Source organism: Astatotilapia calliptera, chromosome 10 (genome assembly GCF_900246225.1).
Source record: "Astatotilapia calliptera chromosome 10, fAstCal1.2, whole genome shotgun sequence".
NCBI lineage: Eukaryota > Metazoa > Chordata > Actinopteri > Cichliformes > Cichlidae > Astatotilapia > Astatotilapia calliptera.
Genome location: NC_039311.1, coordinates 2,118,040 through 2,137,220, shown reverse-complemented (window position 1 = coordinate 2,137,220; position 19,181 = coordinate 2,118,040). Strand labels below are relative to the sequence as shown.

Below are 19,181 nucleotides of genomic sequence, written 5' to 3'. Positions count from 1 at the left end.
CCCTTTAACGTTAACTAGTAATGACTTCATGAACTTCTTCACAAATAAAATTTTAAGTATTAGAGAAAAAATGACCAATAATCATCCCACAGATGTAATATTATCTACAGCTACTCTTAGTACCATTGATGTTAAGTTAGACTCTTTTTCTCTAATTGATCTTTCTGAGTTAACTTCAATAATTACTTCCTCCAAACCATCAACGTGTCTTTTAGACCCCATTCCTACAAAACTGCTCAAAGAAGTCCTGCCATTAATTAATTCTTCGATCTTAAATATGATCAACCTATCTCTAATAATCGGCTATGTACCACAGGCCTTCAAGCTGGCTGTAGTTAAACCTTTACTCAAAAAGCCATCTCTAGACCCAGCAGTCTTAGCTAATTATAGGCCAATCTCCAACCTTCCTTTCAGATCAAACATCCTTGAAAGAGTAGTTGTCAAACAGCTAACAGATCATCTGCAGAGGTTTATTTGAAGAGTTTCAGTCAGGTTTCAGAGCTCAGCACAGCACAGAAACAGCTTTAGTGAAGGTTACAAATGATCTTCTTATGGCCTCTGACAGTGGACTCATCTCTGTGCTTGTCCTGCTAGACCTCAGTGCAGCATTCGATACTGTCGACCATAATATCCTATTAGAGCGATTAGAACATGCTGTAGGTATTACAGGTACTGTGCTGCAGTGGTTTGTATCATATCTATCTAATAGACTCCAGTTTGTGCATGTAAATGGAGAGTCCTCTTCACACACTGAGGTTAATTATGGAGTTCCACAGGGTTCAGTGCTAGGACCAATTCTGTTTACATTATACATGCTTCCCTTAGGCAGCATCATTAGAAGACATAGCATACATTTACACTGATATGCTGATGACACCCAGCTCTATCTGTCCATGAAGCCAGATAACACACACCAATGAGTTAAACTGCAGGAATGTCTTAAAGACATAAAGACCTGGATGGCCGCTAACTTTCTGCTTCTTAATTCAGATCAAACTGAGGTTATTGTACTCGGCCCTGAAAAGCTTAGAAATATGGTATCTAAGCAGATTCTTACTCTGGATGGCATTACCTTGGCCTCCAGTAACACTGTGAGGAACCTTGGAGTCATTTCTGACCAGGACATGTCCTTCAATGCACATATTAAACAAATATGTAAGACTGCTTTCTTCCATTTGTGCAACATCTCTAATATTAGAAATATCCTGTCTCAGAGTGACGCTGAAAAACTAGTTCATGCATTTATTACTTCCAGGCTGGACTACTGTAATTCATTATTATCAGGATGTCCAAAAAACTCCCTGAAAAGCCTTCAGCTGATCCAAAATGCTGCAGCAAGAGTCCTGACAGGGACTAGAAAGAGAGAGCATATTTCTCCTGTTTTGGCTTCCTGTTAAATCCAGAATTGAATTCAAAATCCTGCTCCTCACATACAAGGTCTTAAATAATCAGGCCCCATCTTATCTTAATGACCTTGTAGTACCATATCACCCTATTAGAGCGCTTCGCTCTCGCTCTGCAGGCCTACTTGTTGTTCCTAGAGTATTTAAAAGTAGAATGGGAGGCAGAGCCTTCAGTTTTCAGGCCCCTCTTCTGTGGAACCAGCTTCCAGTTTGGATTCGGGAGACAGACACTATCTCTACTTTCAAGATTAGGCTTCAAACTTTCCTTTTTGCTAAAGCATATAGTTAGGGCTGGACCAGGTGACCTGAATCCTCCCTTAGTTATGCTGCAATAGACGTAGGCTGCCGGGGGATTCCCATGATGCATTGAGTTTTTCCTTTCCAGTCACCTTTCTCACTCACTATGTGTTAACAGACCTCTCTGCATTGAATCATATCTGTTATTAACCTCTGTCTCTCTTCCACAGCATGTCTTTATCCTGTCTTCCTTCTCTCACCCCAACCGGTCGCAGCAGATAGCCCCGCCCCTCCCTGAGCCTGGTTCTGTCGGAGGTTTCTTCCTGTTAAAAGGAAGTTTTTCCTTCCCACTGTCGCCAAAGTGCTGCTGATAGGGGGTCATATGATGTATTATTGTGCGATCTACTGTACTGTACTGTGCTGTTGTGATTTGGCGCTGTGTAAATAAAATTGAATTGAATGGAATCTTTTGTTCATTAAACTGTCACTTTGTTGCACTCACACACTGACCACATTACTCATGTAGTTGTTACATTGTTCACCACCCACCTGTCCTTGTCCTCTTTACTGACCAACGAGTCCCGTTTGTCAGAGTCTCGGTCCCTCTCGTGTGAGCTCACCGACGCGCTCCTCTCAGACTCTCCGGGTTTCAGCCAGGGTGGCGGCGTGGGGAACGAAGGTGGCGTGCGATGCAGGCGGTTCCACGGCTCCTGGTGGCTGTTGTTACTGCTGCTGTTGAAGTGCTGTGGCGCGTTTGGGCCATCTTTGTGGCCAAACACCGAGTTGGCCCCTGTTAGGGATTCAACACGTGGAAAAACATGGAACGCAAGTTAAATGCGTAGCTCTGCTGATCCTCATATGCAGGCAGCATTACAAACAGTGAGAGGATTACTCCACCTAAACTACAGGTAGGCGACTGATTTTCCCGAGGGACCGCACGAGAAACTGTGACCCTCCACAACAGTCACGGTTTCTCATGTGGCCACTCCCAAGCAAGTGTCTTTCTTGAGGCTGAAACTCACTTAGTGCTGGATTGCCCAATCCCCCGAAGGCCGACGAGCTGAGAGATCCCAGTCCTCCAAACGATGGAGGCCTACTGAAAGGCTCTGGGAGAAGACACAGCATGTTAGCGCTGATGCAATCAACACCCTCGTTTTGGATCGGTCAGACTGAGATGAAGCGTGCTGTTACCTAAATGAGATGCTGGAGGAAGAAAGTTTCCAGGATGGTGCGGTGGATGGCCAAAGGGAGCTGCAGATGGGTGCGTAGGACCTGAGGAGGAGGATAACCACAGACTGTAACATCAGCAAAAGTAAGTGTTAACTGGTCAACTGGTGAAGTCTTTCTGGAGCTGTCAGTAAGAGCTAATCGATAAGTAATTCGTATTTTAAAAACTTTAACTGTAAAGTTAAAGTTCAGTAAAAGACTTCAGAAAAATGTCCTTCAGTATTTTTGTGCAGACAAAAGCATCTGTAAATAAACAGCCACGAACTTATCAGTCGACTGTAGATTACAGGCACAGCCATTAAAGCAGCAATTCGTTTACACGCGTGTTTCTCTTCAAAGTCAACTCTTACATAAGTCCCATCATCACGTCAAAAGAGAAACAACGATGCTCCTGTTAATACGAGATTAATTGCATTTAATGATACTGCGCATAGCTAACAAGGAGAATCAGCTGCAAGCTCCAGAAAGATTTAAGACTTTCCTTGTACGACTTTGGCCCTGAGAGCTTCACACAAAGACCAACAGCACAGGCTCAGGACAGATGTTGTGGGGACAATGGCTACGATCTAAGTTGTTATATATCGCTGCAGAAATCTGCTGCCCAGATGATTTACTGTGCAGCCTGATCATGCTCTCCCAGATGATCAGCTTTAGCTCAGCTGTTGGTGTAACTAATGAGGATAAAGCCAGCTAGTTATCCCAAGATTATCTGCACTAGAAAGCTAATAGTAAGCAAGCAGAAAGCTGCACTGCTTACAGCTTTACAACTTTTGGGATTAATAAAAGATTGAAGTGTAAAAAAAGTTTTCTCAGGGCTCTATGCAGTGAGTACACCGAGTACCTCCCGTACTTCTAAAGGAATTAACAGCAGCCAGGTGCCGATAATCAAATTCACTTTAATAACTGATCATCGGTTTGTGTTAGCACTCAGGTGTGTGGTAATAAAACGCCACAATCTTCCCAGGAGATGACACAAAGCTGCAGGCCTCTGTTAGCGTGCTAAATGTTCCACAGTATTACAGTGTAGTTAGAAAGGCAGGGAACAAGTGTATTTGGAAAGAGTGCAAGGAGACGGCTTGTCCTCTTTAAAGTGAACATGGCAGAACGGCAAATGTTTGAAATGACGTCCGAGTCCTTCAGACAGACGAGACTAAAACAGCCGTTTGGCCATAAAGCGCAGCACCAAACACTGCAGAGAGTCCCGTGAAAACGGTGCTTTTTTTCCTGCTGTTTTGTCGTATCTCATCTTTAGTAAAGATATTTTCTTCATTTGTTGGCGTTTTGTCCAGTTGCAGCATCGGACATTATGACAACCTGACATTTTGGGACACTGACGCAGAGCCAAATAAGTAATAGTAGCAGAGGGGGGCGTTGTGGTAGTTTGATGACCTAATCTTGGGATAGTTAAGCTAAACTCAGGAATTCCACACACTGCCTGGAAAACTGTCGTTGTTATGTCTTGATGATACCTGGCTAGTTACAGGCTGAACGAAGCAAACCCAGCACTGCTGCGGCTTGAAGTTTAATAACCAGATCCAACATAGAGGGAAAAAGGCTGACTCACATCTGCAGTCTGTGGATACTTAAACTACACCAGGAGCACCAGAGACGACTGTACTAACCCAAAGTGCGACTTCAAGGTCTGCCTGTATTTAACAGCAAGCAGGGACCTTGTTGACATCACTAAAACCCATTTCATGGACTAATCGAATATCCTCTGCTTTATCCAGTATTCCTTTAAGAGGCACGTTGGATGATCTGTTCTTTCACTCTGATTTGTGCGTGTTGTTGTCACATGCTCATGGCTGTTTTAAACATGAACGTTTCATATACAGGAGCCAAGCGTGGCGCAGTATGAGTGAACTGTAGAGCTGCGACAGTGTCCAAGAACAGAAACAGGAAGTCAGAGATTGACCCAACAGCTCCAACCTAAAGAAAGGTGAGATATATCTCTGATGGTCACTCTGGTGGAGATCATTCTGTCGGGTTTGCTGATTTCACTCATTCACCACACACGATGCTAGCTCTGCACAGCAGGACCGACTGCTGCTGAATATGAGAGGCGGCCACTGATCAATCGGACAGCTGATGCACTCACCTGCAGCGGAGAAAAGCGTGGCGGGCCGCGCCAAGTCGCCGGGGTGGTGGATAGCACCAAAGAGGCTGGGGCCCGGGGGTCGACTCAGAAACTCGGGCTTGAGGCCGAAGTCTAGCTTGTGAGGGTCGACCTGCATCTGCTGCTGAAAGACGCCAAAGGTACAGAGAGAAACACATGTAAAACCTGAGCTATCAGAGGCTCCTTTTGACCCAGCATTTGGTGTTTCTTGTGTTTTTATGACCTTTTGTGTGATGGTTTATTATTCTTAGTGGTAATCCTGAGTTTCTTCTACGCTAACCTTTGCCCTCTGCGTCCCCTTTTGTGCGTCTGTGTTTGTAAAGTTGTGTGAGTTCTTGTGCCGTGTTTTCCCTCCTTGTGTTTTATTCCATCACGTTTATCTGTGTTTGCCCAAGTCCGTCTCGTCTGCCTCTCCTCCTCCCGCATCATCTTCCTGTTTTATTGTGAAGGTCTCGTGTTTCCGTGTTCGTCCTGTTCAGTTTTGTGTCCCCCGTCCTGCTCTCCGTGTGTCCTCACTTCCCTCGTTATCCTTCTGTATATTTACGTCAGCGTCTCCCTCATGGCTGTCTGTCTCTCCCTGTGTTTCCCCCCGTGTATTTGGATTCTTTGGTTTTTCCAGGTTAGTTTTGTATTGTAAAGCTGTGGTTTGTGAGTTCACGTCCTGCCTCTGAGTCTGCATTTGGGTCCTACTCCTGCTGCACACAGAGACGCTGGTTTTAGGCGTGTTGGGAAGGAAAAATAGTTAAAGCCATCAAGGGAGGTGACTGACTGCTAAGTTCCAGTGAGGTGTCACAATCAAAGCATTACACTAACCTCCAGAAGCAAAAGGAGGATGCAAACCATACAATTTAAATGTCAATTTATTATCAACGGTGTGTGAAGCGACTTCTACTGAGTACAACGGTGAAATCAGCTGATCACAGAAGACACGGAACAATTCTGTGGTTTAACTGATGAAGTGATTTTTCCAGAAGAGAAACTAGAGCCAGATCCACAGAGCGAACCATCAGGAGTTTGGGTTTATTTTGCAGTTCAATTAATACAAATGAGTTAACAGTGTCTATAGAGGGTGGAAGTGTTTGTTATTAATCTCTGTCTCTCTTCCACAGCATGTCTTTATCCTGTCTTCCTTCTCTCACTCCAACCAATCACAGCAGATGGCCCCGCCCCTCCCTGAGCCTGGTTCTGCTGGAGGTTTCTTCCTGTTAAAAGGGAGTTTTTCCTTCCCACTGTCGCCAAAGTGCTTGCTCATAGGGGGTCATATGATTGTTGGGTTTTTCTCTGTATGTATTATTGTAGCGTCTACCTTACAATATAAAGCGCCTTGAGGTGACTGTTGTTGTGATTTGGTGCTTTATAAATAAAACTGAATTGAAAATTGGACTTTGCTAAACTGACCCAGTATTAGCCTCCTAAGACCTGAACTCTTTCATGCATTTTTAATTTCTCTTTGCTATTTGGGCTGATTGGGACCTGACGAATGTAAAAACAAAGAATTACTGTATTTTTTTTAACCTGATTTTTGTTTCTGAGAAAAATGAGATCCACATACAAGGACATTCGTTTTAAATTTCGATAGGACAGTGGCAGTATAGTGTCCTCGTTAGTGGATATCAGGCCCTTGTAGAGCAAAATTTAGTATTGTGGTCTAGACAACCCAAAATGTGACGTCAGGTCCTAGGAGGTTAAATCCAGCCTTGGCCACACTGTGTTAGGAGGGGTTAGACGAGTCCTCACCTTTACTTTCTGTTGGTGGTGGTATATCTGCCAGGCAATATGGACATGCATGGCACACCACTTCCCCGGTTTCTGTAAGAACAAGAAAATTTATTTAATTAAGAACAAGAAAGAAAATGGTGTGACCAAAAAACACAGTGTCATCTAATCAATACGGTACTATGACTACTAATCACATATTAAAAGGCTAAGAAATGTAGGTGTGCTGAATGAACCATGCACACGCTGGCGTGTGACAGCGAGGCGTCACTGTCGGCCATCTGACAAGGTTTCATAACACACGCGCTGCAGCGTTCTTCAAAATGAGCCCCGTAAACGAGTACACTCAGCCCCCATTTAATTAAAGACACTATCAACTCCATTAGCAAAGACCTTCAAGGCATCGCAGTGATTATTGCGAGGGAGCAGGAGACGGAGACACTGCAGGGAGCGAGCACTCACCCTGAGAATCGGCCGAAACGGATCCGTTAGCTTCAGGAAGGACGGAGAGAGAGAACATGAATTATTCTGCTGTCAGTCAAATCATTTCTAATTAGTCCTTGTGTGTAGCATTCATTAGGAACCAAATTAAAATGTCAAACTGTTCACTTTAAAATTAAGCGTTTCAGGGGTAATTAACACGCGGGTGTTTAAACGGGTTCCTCCTGCGTGGCCTTCTGCAAACAAACACGCTGACACGTCTGTCAATCTACGACTCACCGCTGATCAATAGATCAGAAATAGACTCTATGTGGTAAATTATTCATATGTATTTTAATGCATTTTTAACACTTCCTGTATGAGAACAGCTTGCTTGCTGAGGCTGCTGCTAATGTGGATCCTAATAAAGCAAACCTATGGAGCCTGTACAGTCCGGACTCCTGGTGCACGGTGGGTGGCGTGTACGTGCTCTTACCCTGGGGTCCTTCTGTAAGAACGTGTGTGGGACGGCTCCGGGTCTTGCGGAAACATCCAGTGGATTAGAGGTCTGGAGAGCAGCAGACGATCGAAAATTATTCTCTGAATATAACTCGCCCCCTCCCGGCTAGTCTGTCTGTGGGTGTGTGGTGGTGTCTCACCTTGGGCTGAAAGGCCCCCTGCAGCGAGCTGAAGGGCCCGGTTGGGGGGATGACAGGGGGAAGGCCAGACATGGCTGGAGGGTAGGAGTGGAAGAGCTGGAAGAAGAAAAGAGCGAGAGGAGGCGTGAGGACGATTCGGTCTATCGGTGAAATGCGGCTTTATGAGTCAGTCTAAACAGAGCAGGCAGTTTGTGGTGGTGTTTAAACCTCGCAGTTTAATCGCAGTGACTGCTTAGTTACAAATGATTGCCTACGTGTTACACAAACGGCTTGTTTATCAAATATTCACTGCTTGTTCCCGCTGGATTTAAATCAGGAGAAAAAACCTCCTTTGATATGAAAAGCAGAATGTTGTAATACACGCAAAACACAAGTAAGTCAAACAAGCGCTCAAGGCTTTCATAAACGTATCTGTATGTAGAGAAACAGATATGCAATCATCTGCTTTGCATAATTGTCCCTAACAGTCATATTAGCCAAAGTAACGAGTGCGTGTTTGGCAAACGTGCTTGCATTGCTGCAGTCGCGCATTGGAATTCTTTAAAGCTGGACTCGAGGGTGTGCTGCAAGCTTTTTAAATGCAACTCCACTCCTCTTGTGCACCAAGTATTAAGATGCCACTATGTTTTATAGAGAAGGAATGCTTTCAGCGTGTTTGCCGGGACCATTATACCAGCGGGGGAAAAAACAAAAAAAGATGAAGCACTTAAAAACAAACTAGGAAGCGGGTCGATCTGAATACAAATAGGTTTTTATGATAGTAAAATCTGCCTCCTAGCTATCGAGGACAAATCAGTTTAATAGTCTGTAGAAAAAGCACACTAGGCAGAAGCACGCTCTGAAAATTTCAGCAAAACGGTAGGACAGCGAGTCCAGTGTTTGAAATCATTTGCTTTTATTGAATAATAATTTTGAGGACGCCACTGCTGGTGACTGGAAAAAAGGAAATAAGAGAGACAGAGAGGTAACGTAGCAACTGTGTTTATCATCACATGCACACAGTAACTGTTAAACTCCAGGATTTAAGAATCCCGATCTGTTGCATCACATCATTAGCTACGGCCGAAGGGTGACATGGAGCAGTAACCGTTAGGAAGCAGATGTACGGTGCATGGGCTGAAATGGCAAAATGGGCAAGCAACAAATCTGAAGCTGGAAGCTAGTACGCAGTAGAGAAACTCACACTGTGTCTGTAGAAGGGGTCGACTTTTGTTGGATATTTGTCAAACTGTAGGAGAAATGAAACAGAGCTAAGTACAAAGATTGGCCTCTTTTGTTTCAGGCCAACACACAAAAAAACATCACAAACTGCATTTAAAACCGAAAATACGATTATAGATGAAGATCTAAGACGTCTACCGAGCGGGATCCAAGTTCAACCACTCCCCGCGCCACAATGTTTTCATCCTCCCCCGTTTCCTGATCATCTGAAGACCTTGTAAACTAGCATGAGCTGGCTCTCATTTGGTTGGCTTTTAGTGGTGCGGCGCAGGCTCAGGGCGAACATTTCCACAGTCAAGACTAAACACTGCAGCCATAAAGAGCCTTTTTATGGCCTCATTAGCTGTCAGAGGCCTCGCTATGCTGCCTTTGAGGTATCATCATAGCCAAGCAAACCTCTGTGGGTCAGGCAGTTACAAATGTGTATGTGTTTGTGAGAGTTTAGGTTCAGGCACCCATTGCCTGTGGTTCTCTCCCAAACTGCGCGGCTCTTAATGCAATACATTTGCCAGTAATGAAAACCCCCAAATGGGACCAAATGATGTCATTAAAATCAGAATGAATTAAGTGTATTATGTTCTGAAAGCTGGCTCTGAAGTTAACATGCTCCAGGGCAAGTTATTGCCAATTTAGAAAATAACAGCGTTCAAGTCTGGAGTCTCAGCGTATGCCAGAGAAAACACTAGAAAGGCTTTGTGGGAGAATAAAGGCATCGCTGTGGCGTGGACGGACGCGCACGGTCATCGTTGAACGGCTGCCACAGAAACCCGCAGGTCCCCACGGCGTGCCGCTCTCACACATGTCAGAGTATTTAAAAAATAAAATACGAAGTCTTCGCGCTCCCAAACCGCAACGCGAAAACACTTTTTGGTGCCATAGCCGCCCACCGCTCCGCACATGTAGAAGTCATTACGAGAACGTAGACCCCTGCCCCGCCCACCGCCCCAACCCAACACAGGTGTGTTCTACTTATCCTCACATTTCTGGCAGGGGTACGCACCATGGGCGGTGCTGGGGTGGGCATGATGGCGTGTGGGAAGGGCGTGAAGGTGTGCTGGTGGGTGTGCTGGTGGGTGTGTTGGTGCTGATGCTGGTGCTGATGCTGGTGGAACTCAGTGCGCAGGTAGGGCGGGGGGCCAAGCGAGGCACCGCGGTCGGCGCTCTGGGACGCCAGGAAACGGGTGTTGAGCTCTTGGCGCAGAAGGTCTTGCTCTGTAGAGAAGAGGGCGGAGCATTAGGACAGCAGAGCGCTATTAGCAATTAGAGCTGCAGACTCAAATAACCCTCATCTGAGAACTTTAAATACATTTCTCTTTAATTAAGACCCCCTACAGTCCGCCCAGCTGTAGGTCACACGCAGACCCCTGGAGGACCTCGCGCTCCCGTGTGACAGCTCTGTACGTCATCAAAATAAGAAGCCAAGCTGTCAAAAAAGGAAACAAGCAGGAAATGGTTGTGATTACCAGCGTGTCATTTTCCCTCGAAGCGAAGCTCGACATGATTAGAACAGTCTGACTGCTGGAACTGTCAAAATGTGGCGATTTGATACACTCGAGCCCCTCTGAGAGCGCGGATCGGCTTTTTCTAATAACCTTTGTGAAGAATGGATTTCAAGTAATCATTGGCTTTTCTTCTAAATTCAACAAACCCAGCCTTGAGAGATTATATCTCCTCCAGAGTAACCTTATCCTTCCTATTCCACAGTGGCTCGCTACAATATCTTCTGCATTCGTTTCAGGCTTTATTGGGCTGGGAGCGCGGCTGGAATTTTCTCTTCATAAAAATTTCATTAGTATCTTTGGAAAACATCCAGCTCGCTCCGTCCCGTATTGACCAAATTGATTTGTTGCACATGATCGCCGTTCCAGGTGAAATGGACGTTCTGGGAATGTTGCTAGAGCCCCTCCCCGCACTGACCCTGACATTTAGCTTGACAGCACCGCGCAGAAATGTGCACAGGCTCTGTGATCGCTTTTGTAATGCGTGCAGACCGAGAGTGTGAACTTGAACTGTCCACACAACTATAAACACACAAAGCGATGGCATGACGTGCACGTGGATCATCTTGGACGTGGCTGCTTATTTCTTTAAATAATTACCAGGGCAGCATGTGCATCGTCTCTGCGTATCGAATGCTTCAAAATGAAATGCCGCTCTGCGTCCATCATTCATTATGTACTTGTCATGTGTCTCGAGCTTCCCGGCAACAACTGGTTTAAATAAGAACCTGCTGATTGCTTTTGCAGTCAAATGTGCAGTCCTCTGTCAAACCACTTGGGGGCGATGTGGAGACATCTGCGAGCTGCTTGTGCTGTTTACCTGAGTAGGCACTCCCAGCAGCAGGATGTCCGGGTACTGGCAGGGTGCTAGACGTCAATGGTGGCGGTGGAGGCAAGGCTGCTGGAGGAGCAAACATATTGGGGTGGTGTGGGTGTGGAGACGACTGCAAGGCAGACGGGAAGCTGTGGGGGTTATTCTGGTTAGTGGGCAAGGCCAAGGGAAAAGTGGAGGCTGCCGCGGCTGCCGGAGGAGGCGGTGGGTGGTGGGGGAGGTGCAGGGAGGGCGTAGGGGGTCCGTGGGGCTTGGTGCCTGGGGTGCTGCTCCTGCTACTGCTGTAAAGATTAAGACAGAGAGAGAGAAAAAGGCAGATAAGTGGTTAAGCCAAAATTAACACTTGTTCCTCCACATCCCCTCGTCTCCATCTGCTCTGACGTTCAGTTCCTAGCACGCCGTTTTCACGCCTCAGCTGCCTCCCATTTACAAATGCCTCCCCGTCTCTGTCTCGTGCTTCACAGAATCCAGGGCAAACACGATCTGCGAAAACCCCGTTCGCAGCAGCCTCGGATGCAAATAAACCGCCGCTGGCAAACATAACAGAACGAGCATCTGTCTTTGAACAGCTTCTGCTAAGGCACTTCCTCCACAGCCAGGTACAGAACATGTGCATCAGAAATGGGATGAGAGGGCGAGAGGGCGTGTGTGAGCAAACAGTCTTTTGTAGTGTGTGTGGGTTTCCCCCGGGGCAGTCACGGAGCTAGCGTCTCCACAGCTCCACGCACTAAGCCTAAAAGCTCATTTGCAGCGCTCGCTCGTCGCTGTGGGCCCCAGCCGTGATTATTCACATGCGGGTGCCAGGCCCTGTTGGCACGCTGGCAGACTGGCAGAGCTGGCGCAGAGTCAGGCAGAGAAAGCCAAGTCCTGAGAGCCTGCTAGGCAGAGCTGTTGTTGGGACCGAGTGGCTTCTGAAGGAGCTATCTCAAGGTCTAACATTAATGGAGAGGCTCACAGGGTTCGGTGCTTCTCAACTGATACGATAGAATAAGCTTAGCTGCTATTGTTTTCAATGAAATAAACTACATATTTGAATACACAGAAGATCCTTTTAAATTAGGAAAATGTCTCCTGAGCCACTTTTCCTTCTGTTTTCATCCAAAACAGCCTTAAATCCACGAAGCATGAACAATATGGTGATTCAAGGTTACACCAAACTACTGGGAGTCCGAGCTCAGATGTGTGGGTGGATTAAAAAAAAGCCCAGCACTCAGGGTGCAGTGAGGCCCTTTTATTCCGCTGTTAATAATCAGCGCTACAGTTTGGCTGGGGGACTTCCTGATGGCAATTTACATACTGATCGGGCCGTATATGCACTTCCAGCTCAAGAGATATTCTTGAATTTTCAAGTGTGTGTGAATATGGAGGTGTTGCCTGAACAGCTCTGCATGAATTTTCTGCATTAGAGCATGTGAGAACATGAGAGCTGTGGGTGTGTGGAGCTTTTTTCCCCATGCACTTCGAGGCTGTCTGACAGTAGCTTACCTGTGGCCGTTGAGGCTGAGGCTGTTGTAGGCAGAAAGGGGTCGGGGGTGGCAGCGCGATGGGGGCCGGTGAGACCCTGACTGGATGGGGTGCTGCTGGTGAGAGTGGTGGTTCGGAAGGGCGGGAGATGGTGGGTGTGGGTGAAGGCTAGGTGTAGGTGGAGGCCTCGGGTGGGATAGCACTTCAGGCTGGTGCTGGTGCCGGGGAGGGGGGGTTGGTGAGGGCTCTTGGCCCTGGGCAAGAGGCAGGGCTGCGGGTGACTGAGGCCTGGGAAGAGCCTCTGAGCGTGGGGGCAGGTGGTTTAAAGGCTGAGTGGGCCCGTTTGGCTGGGTTCGAAGAGGGGACGGGGTCTGGGGGATGGATGGCTGGGGCTGGGGCAGTGACACGGGGAGGGTTGGGGGGGACAAAGGTGGATTGGGGGTGCTGGGTACAGGCAGCTGGCTGTCTCTGCAACTCTCCTGGCTCCTCTCCTGACTGCGTTCTAGGCCTGACACCTTGAGGAGGCCTGGGCCGTGAGGCTCCTGGCTGCCATTGGTGGAGAGCACATCGATGCCAAAATCTGGAACTGCACAAAAACAAGTGTTAAAAACAGATAAAAGGTGCAGATTAACCGTGACGTGCCACAATGAATGTATCGATGATGTCATTTTAACATGCAACGATATCCTGAGGTGGACCCGAGGAACCAAAGACCGAAGCTTCCAAACAACACACGACCTGCTGTACCTGCAGAGCCACAGCCCCCTACTGCAGACACTACAGTGAGTGAGCTGTGAGTGTGAGCAGCTCCTGTCCTTGTTAGTGACATCTCCTCTGTCATGTTTGGTGTGTGAGCTTATCAGCTGACAGCTCCACAAACAGACACAGTTTTTCCTTCTTCCTCCTCATACTGACACACCTTCCTTAGGCTCTGCCAGCACAAACACCACTGCAGCCTTTAACACCGTCCCCGGGGGGAACGACACGAACCAAAAAGTGTTCTGCTTGTTCAGAGTGAACCAGTAGTGCATTGTACTCAAGACCTTCATTTTAAGAGCATTCTCGTTTTCTGTGCTTTCACTTGTAGGCCACATTACATTTTTAATGAGGCACTTTTCCATGCACCTTGCACAAACTGAGATCTGTTCCATACCAGAGGCAAACTGGAGCTGAATAATAGTGACAGCGTACAGATGTGTGTGCATAGTTTTTGCCGTTTATCAGGTTTCTGCTGCCTTTCACCTTTTCATCGCTTCTACAGTTGAAAAATTAGCTTATTCAAATAGTACGTGCAGTTGTGCTAATCTTCTCTGGAAACACCGATGCATGTTCTTTACCACATGCAAACTAGCTCAACTGATGATATGCATAAAAAGAGCACTGTGTGGGGTAAAAACATTTCAGGGAATGAATTCAGCTTTGCATGTAGTGTGATAGCCATCTGACATGTAATTGCTAAGCAACAGCAATTACATGTCATTTAAACGGCCTGTTTGGACTCCATTAGTCCAAAATGACTGCATCTAAAGAATGACTAAGCGCTGTGCAATGCTGAACTAAAAAAAAAAGGATAATAAGCTCTGTCCAGGGTATTTCTCTGCAGGGACCTCCTCCTACAGAACAAAGTGCTCAGACATCAGCCACCAGCTTGACTCCTCCAGAGGCAGAGAGGCTCATGGGAGATGACAGTGCATACATAAACTGTAATTAGCTCTCTCTGGGCCTCAGGGGGGTTTAGAGCTGGGGCAAGGGCTCCTCCTCCCCCTTGGTGAAGCAGCTAAATCCTTTACCTGCCAAAGAGGTGTAGATGGGAACCAGTTCCCCTGGGCTGAGGCAGCAACCCGCACTGCAGAGCAGCCGCCTGTCACTGGTGGCTTCCATCTCCCTGACACTACCCCCCTGAGACACTCCAATGGGAGCAGGCTGAGCTAACAGAGCTCTAACATTCAGCATTGAAATGCTAAGCGAGGTATTAGCAGCCCCAGGTGCACGTAATATTACAGATAAGGTCAGGGGAGGTCAATTCTGATGCGAGATCAAAATAACGGCTATTGACTCCCGCTCGACACGGAAGAGCTTCCCGGGACATCTGCCAGCCTGTCAGGAGACAAAAGGACACTTTGCAAGCCTGCCATGTGTTTGTGTTGAATGGTCTCTGTCTCTTTAACGCAGTCCAGAAAGAGAAAAATGTTGCAAAATAGACGAGGGTCTCGTTAAAGCTAGCCAACCACTCCTGTGTGCCGCTTCCACATCTCCGATCTACCCTCATGTGCATCAATGAAGAAAACCCAGCAGCGCTTATATCCATCACCCTAATCTATGTCAATCTTCTCCACTTACTGATGCTATTACCAGTCAAGAGAGGCTGCTGCTGGCAAACAGCTTCACCACAGCAGACAGGGAGAGAAGAAATTCCCAATTCTCAAGGCTCCTGTTGCACCTCTGGGTCCCTGCGGTCCAAGGCTTGTTTTGAGAATGTGCTAACACGCTAAAAAGAAGGTGTCTATTCTGGTCATAATGAATACTCTAGGGCCGTGTGAGGCAGGAAGAAGAGAATATGCCAGCTTCCCTCCCGCGAGGGTTCATTTGTCAGTCTTCTTCATCCCTGGAAACAAATAAGTGCAATTCCCACTTGGGGCTCTGAAAATGTAGAGCCCTGCTGTTTTCTCACTATTGCAGTTTTTTAAGCAGCATGTTGCACTTGTAGGTGCAAGTAAAAAACTGAAGCCTGCGAGTGCGTTGCTTAGCAGGTGAGCCAAAGGCTGGAGGGGCATCGAAGGGCTGTGTGTGTCTGTGTGTGTGTGGAGGAAAGCCATTCATTAGGTGCAGCTGTCAGGAGTCGCAATGAGAGACTTAGAGGGATAAGTCACAATCCAGGGAAGAGCCAGCTTCTATTGTTCACAGAGCATTAGCTGCACAGCACCACGTCTGATTTCTATCCATCTACCTGGTTAAAATGACATGCTGCCTCGCAACGATTAGATTACAGCTGTGATTTGGGTGAAATGAATAAACTGTATTAACATTAAGATACAACATGATGAGCATGGATCAGGAGCCTGTGGCCCTTTTAGGTGTTATTAGAAGCAGAAGTTCAGTTGTACTGCTCTGCTTTTCATCTACCTCGGCTGTAAATGTTCTGCCGTACAGTTTTAATGCAACCCTAATATCACGTTGCTTAATAGAGCGCTGTATTGTTTGGGTCACAGTCCTGCAGGAAGGTGTTTGGTTTGGTGCAGAGAGAGAAACCGATCTACTGCAGCGCAATGCTCCACAGAGGGAGCGACAGCAGGCCTGACAAAGTGAGCTGCACAACATTAGGTAGTTTAATATAGTGTCAGGTCATTACTGCAGCACACAAGGGGATTAATTTAGCATATTATATTTCAATGTCGTTGCTGAATACAGCCTGGCACATGGAAGTGATTAACAACAAGTGGCAACAACATCGCGGTTTAAAAGTGCAACTGGCAGGTCAGCACCTGTCCTTCTGAAAAATACATTACTGCCCAACTCCAGCCAAAGCAGATCCGTCTCTTTCATGTGCGAGTGACAGCTACACCCAGGTCGGGAGGCATCCTGACAAAGCGATGTCTGTAGAGACCTGCGTGACATCCCAGGCTTCTGTTCGTTGCCGTCACCTCTTCCGTCTCACCCTCCTCAAAATAGCCGCTAGATACATTTGAAACCCTCATACTCGTTTATGGGATTTCAACCTGCCAGGGATCTCAGGGCTCCAATCACACAAAACCAACAACCTGACACATAGCAGGAGCCACGGGACTGGCAGCTGAGCCGTGACCGCTGTGTGTACAGTTATGTAGAGAGCAGAGGTGAAATTCAGAGAGACCTGAACCTGCTGTGCTATGCTAGCAGAGGACGACAGCTTTGATGGTCTCATGTGCCAATGAGTACGATAAGAATGCAATAAGAAGTATAATCTACACAATTACTTATTAACAAAATTCTTAAAACTCACTTTGAAAAATTGTCATCTACAAATAAAATAGTGCAGTTTATAGATAATGTAAAAAAAGTTTAAGAAATGTCACAGAAACTGTAATTAAATTTTTCTAGAAATCCCTGCTTTGGTTGATTTTGACTAAGGACAGCACAAGTTGCAATAAACAACATCTCAATCATCACGGCACATGTTGAGAACATCTAGGAAACAGGTGCTAACAGCAGAGGGGGGGTCTGCAGGGACACGCTGCTGCACATTAGATACTAACACGACAGCAGATGATGCAACAGCAGGTAACCTCTGGCAGTGACTGCGAGTTTGTCCTGTACAGAGGTCTTCTGTCGGAAAGGAAGACAGGCACATACTGTTGATGTTTCAGATCATTAAAAAATTTAACACTAGACAAAGATAACCCAGGTAAATATATAATAATGTTTTTAAATGATGGCTTAATTTATTAGGGGGGGGGGGGGGGGGGGAAGCTATCCAAACCCATCTAGTCCCACTTGAAAAAGTAACTGCTCCCACATCAATTATCAGCGATTAACCACGTTTTTTGGACAGCTGAGCTCAATTTCACCAGCCAAAGCCCGGCCTGTTCACCCAGGAAAGCACTTAAATAGAACCTGACAATATGAAGCAGGCTAAAAGAGCTCTGAAAGCAACACATCGGGCTATGATTTAAATAAGCTCAGCAACAAATAAGAAACAGTCAGTCTCGAAAATGTTACAAAGCTAAAACTTTAGGAGTCCAGTGAACCGCTGAGAGAGCCACTTTCCACAAACGGAGGAACCGTGGTGAAGTGGCAGCGTTAGAGTGGCAGCTGAAGGCTAATGTCACCACACCTACATGCTGACATTGAGCTGGTATGATGAATATTTTTAAGTAGCACTAAAATAAAGAAAAACTGAGAGTGATGGGACTGAAATGTTTTTGACAGCTTTCATAAACAATCATCCGAAATCACTGTAATCCACCCGACACCATAAATATTCTTTATGTTAATCTATCTAATGTTGAAGTGCCAAAAGCCTAAAATATCAAATCAGAGAGAAGATTATTAGAAAAATTATTAGATCGTTAATATCTGTGGCAAATTTAAGGGAAACAGTGTGGATCAACCAACCAACACTGTAAGTATCGTTAAATCATTTAACGACATATTATTGTGTAACTAATGTTTAATGAAATCATTCTGACTGCCAGTCCAGAAGATGTAGGCTGGACCTCGCTGGATATGGTGAGACAAATGTAGCGCGTGGGCTTTAGCACTGCGGTGCATCGATAGGCTGCAAAAGCAAAGCATTAAAAAAAACTATGAACCCCCAGAGAGACCTCTGATGCTCCACTGTCACCGCTTCAACACTCTTGTTGTGCAAAAATCAGCAGAGTTAGTGCACTGCAGCGGAGACACTCGTGCTCTGCATCAGGCAATCAGAAGAAACTGGTTCAGAGCTGCTGATGCTAGATTCAAAGCACTGCTGAGAGGCTGTGCTCGTCCTTCACGCAGCGTCGTCTGAAAGCATCATCCTGCCTCACATAAACAAACACAGAGAGGCCGTTTGCTCAACTTCAATCAATTAAAGTGCGCACACAGCCACGAACAAGAATTTGTGGCCCTCGCTGAAAACTCTGCCGCTCATTGGCATGCCTCAGTAAACATTAATTATAATCTGGATCTCTCCCTGTGCAGAGCTGGGCTTCCAGACAACTGAAAACATTCCCATTCCCGTGTTTTTCATCCTCAGGTCTTAGCATGGGACCATTTACTCCCTGACACTTGCTCCTCTCCTTTCTCCATATTTTGTTTAACAACAAAATTAGATTGTAATTGAGCAGCAAGTGTTGACAGGGCTCTGACCTCGGGAGTGCTTTAGACAGCATATGTTCCCCAAAGAGCTCCTCGGTGAGGGACCGGTTTCTGTTTATTTGTTCTTAATGAAGCCTGCAGTCGCATTAATGGCAGACATCTTTAACAGCTCTCCCTCCCACACAGAAGAGAACAATAAACAGCAGGCCACCAGTTTCTGCCAGAGCTCGCACACTCAGTCCACAGCAAAGGGCTCCTTTCTTTTCATGCCTCTGCAGCTTTATGACGTCCGGGCTCACTGCAATCCAGCCCTTCAATTAATACAAAACTTGCTTCGCATTAGCAGCAAAGTCCATCTTTTCCCAACGTAACAGCATGGAGGATATATTAGCAAAAGACATGTGAGGGATCGCTCACGTTTCGGTCCTGCTCTGTAGTGCTCTTGAGCGCTGGAGAACGCACACACCACGCACAGATCGTGGACGGAGCTATTCCAAGGAAGACAAACGTTGCAAATTATGCAAATTATCTTCCAGATTTGCAAATTATACAAATGTAGAACAAATAAAGATGATCCAGACAGCTGACAACCAGTTCAGCGACTTGAGCTGT

General features: G+C 46.4%; 1 protein-coding gene across 17 annotated transcripts in view; it reads right to left on the bottom strand.

Annotated features, from left to right (window-relative positions):
* Positions 1–19,181, bottom strand: part of auts2a (activator of transcription and developmental regulator AUTS2 a) — a 349,430-nt gene that overhangs the window by 4,589 nt on the left and 325,660 nt on the right. For 7 of the 17 annotated variants that reach the window (XM_026183217.1, XM_026183218.1, XM_026183216.1 and 4 more), the window contains 12 exons: positions 12,816–13,380; positions 11,319–11,611; positions 9,979–10,211; positions 8,962–9,006; positions 7,779–7,874; positions 7,616–7,687; positions 7,162–7,191; positions 6,721–6,792; positions 4,966–5,107; positions 2,832–2,912; positions 2,663–2,746; positions 2,190–2,442 (listed from right to left, as the gene is read on the bottom strand). In XM_026183217.1, the coding sequence (XP_026039002.1) occupies positions 2,190–2,442; positions 2,663–2,746; positions 2,832–2,912; positions 4,966–5,107; positions 6,721–6,792; positions 7,162–7,191; positions 7,616–7,687; positions 7,779–7,874; positions 8,962–9,006; positions 9,979–10,211; positions 11,319–11,611; positions 12,816–13,380 (1,966 nt within the window). The remainder of the gene's footprint in view (positions 1–2,189; positions 2,443–2,662; positions 2,747–2,831; positions 2,913–4,965; positions 5,108–6,720; positions 6,793–7,161; positions 7,192–7,615; positions 7,688–7,778; positions 7,875–8,961; positions 9,007–9,978; positions 10,212–11,318; positions 11,612–12,815; positions 13,381–19,181) is intronic. The other 10 variants (XM_026183221.1, XM_026183222.1, XM_026183223.1 and 7 more) reach the window with 8 other exon arrangements.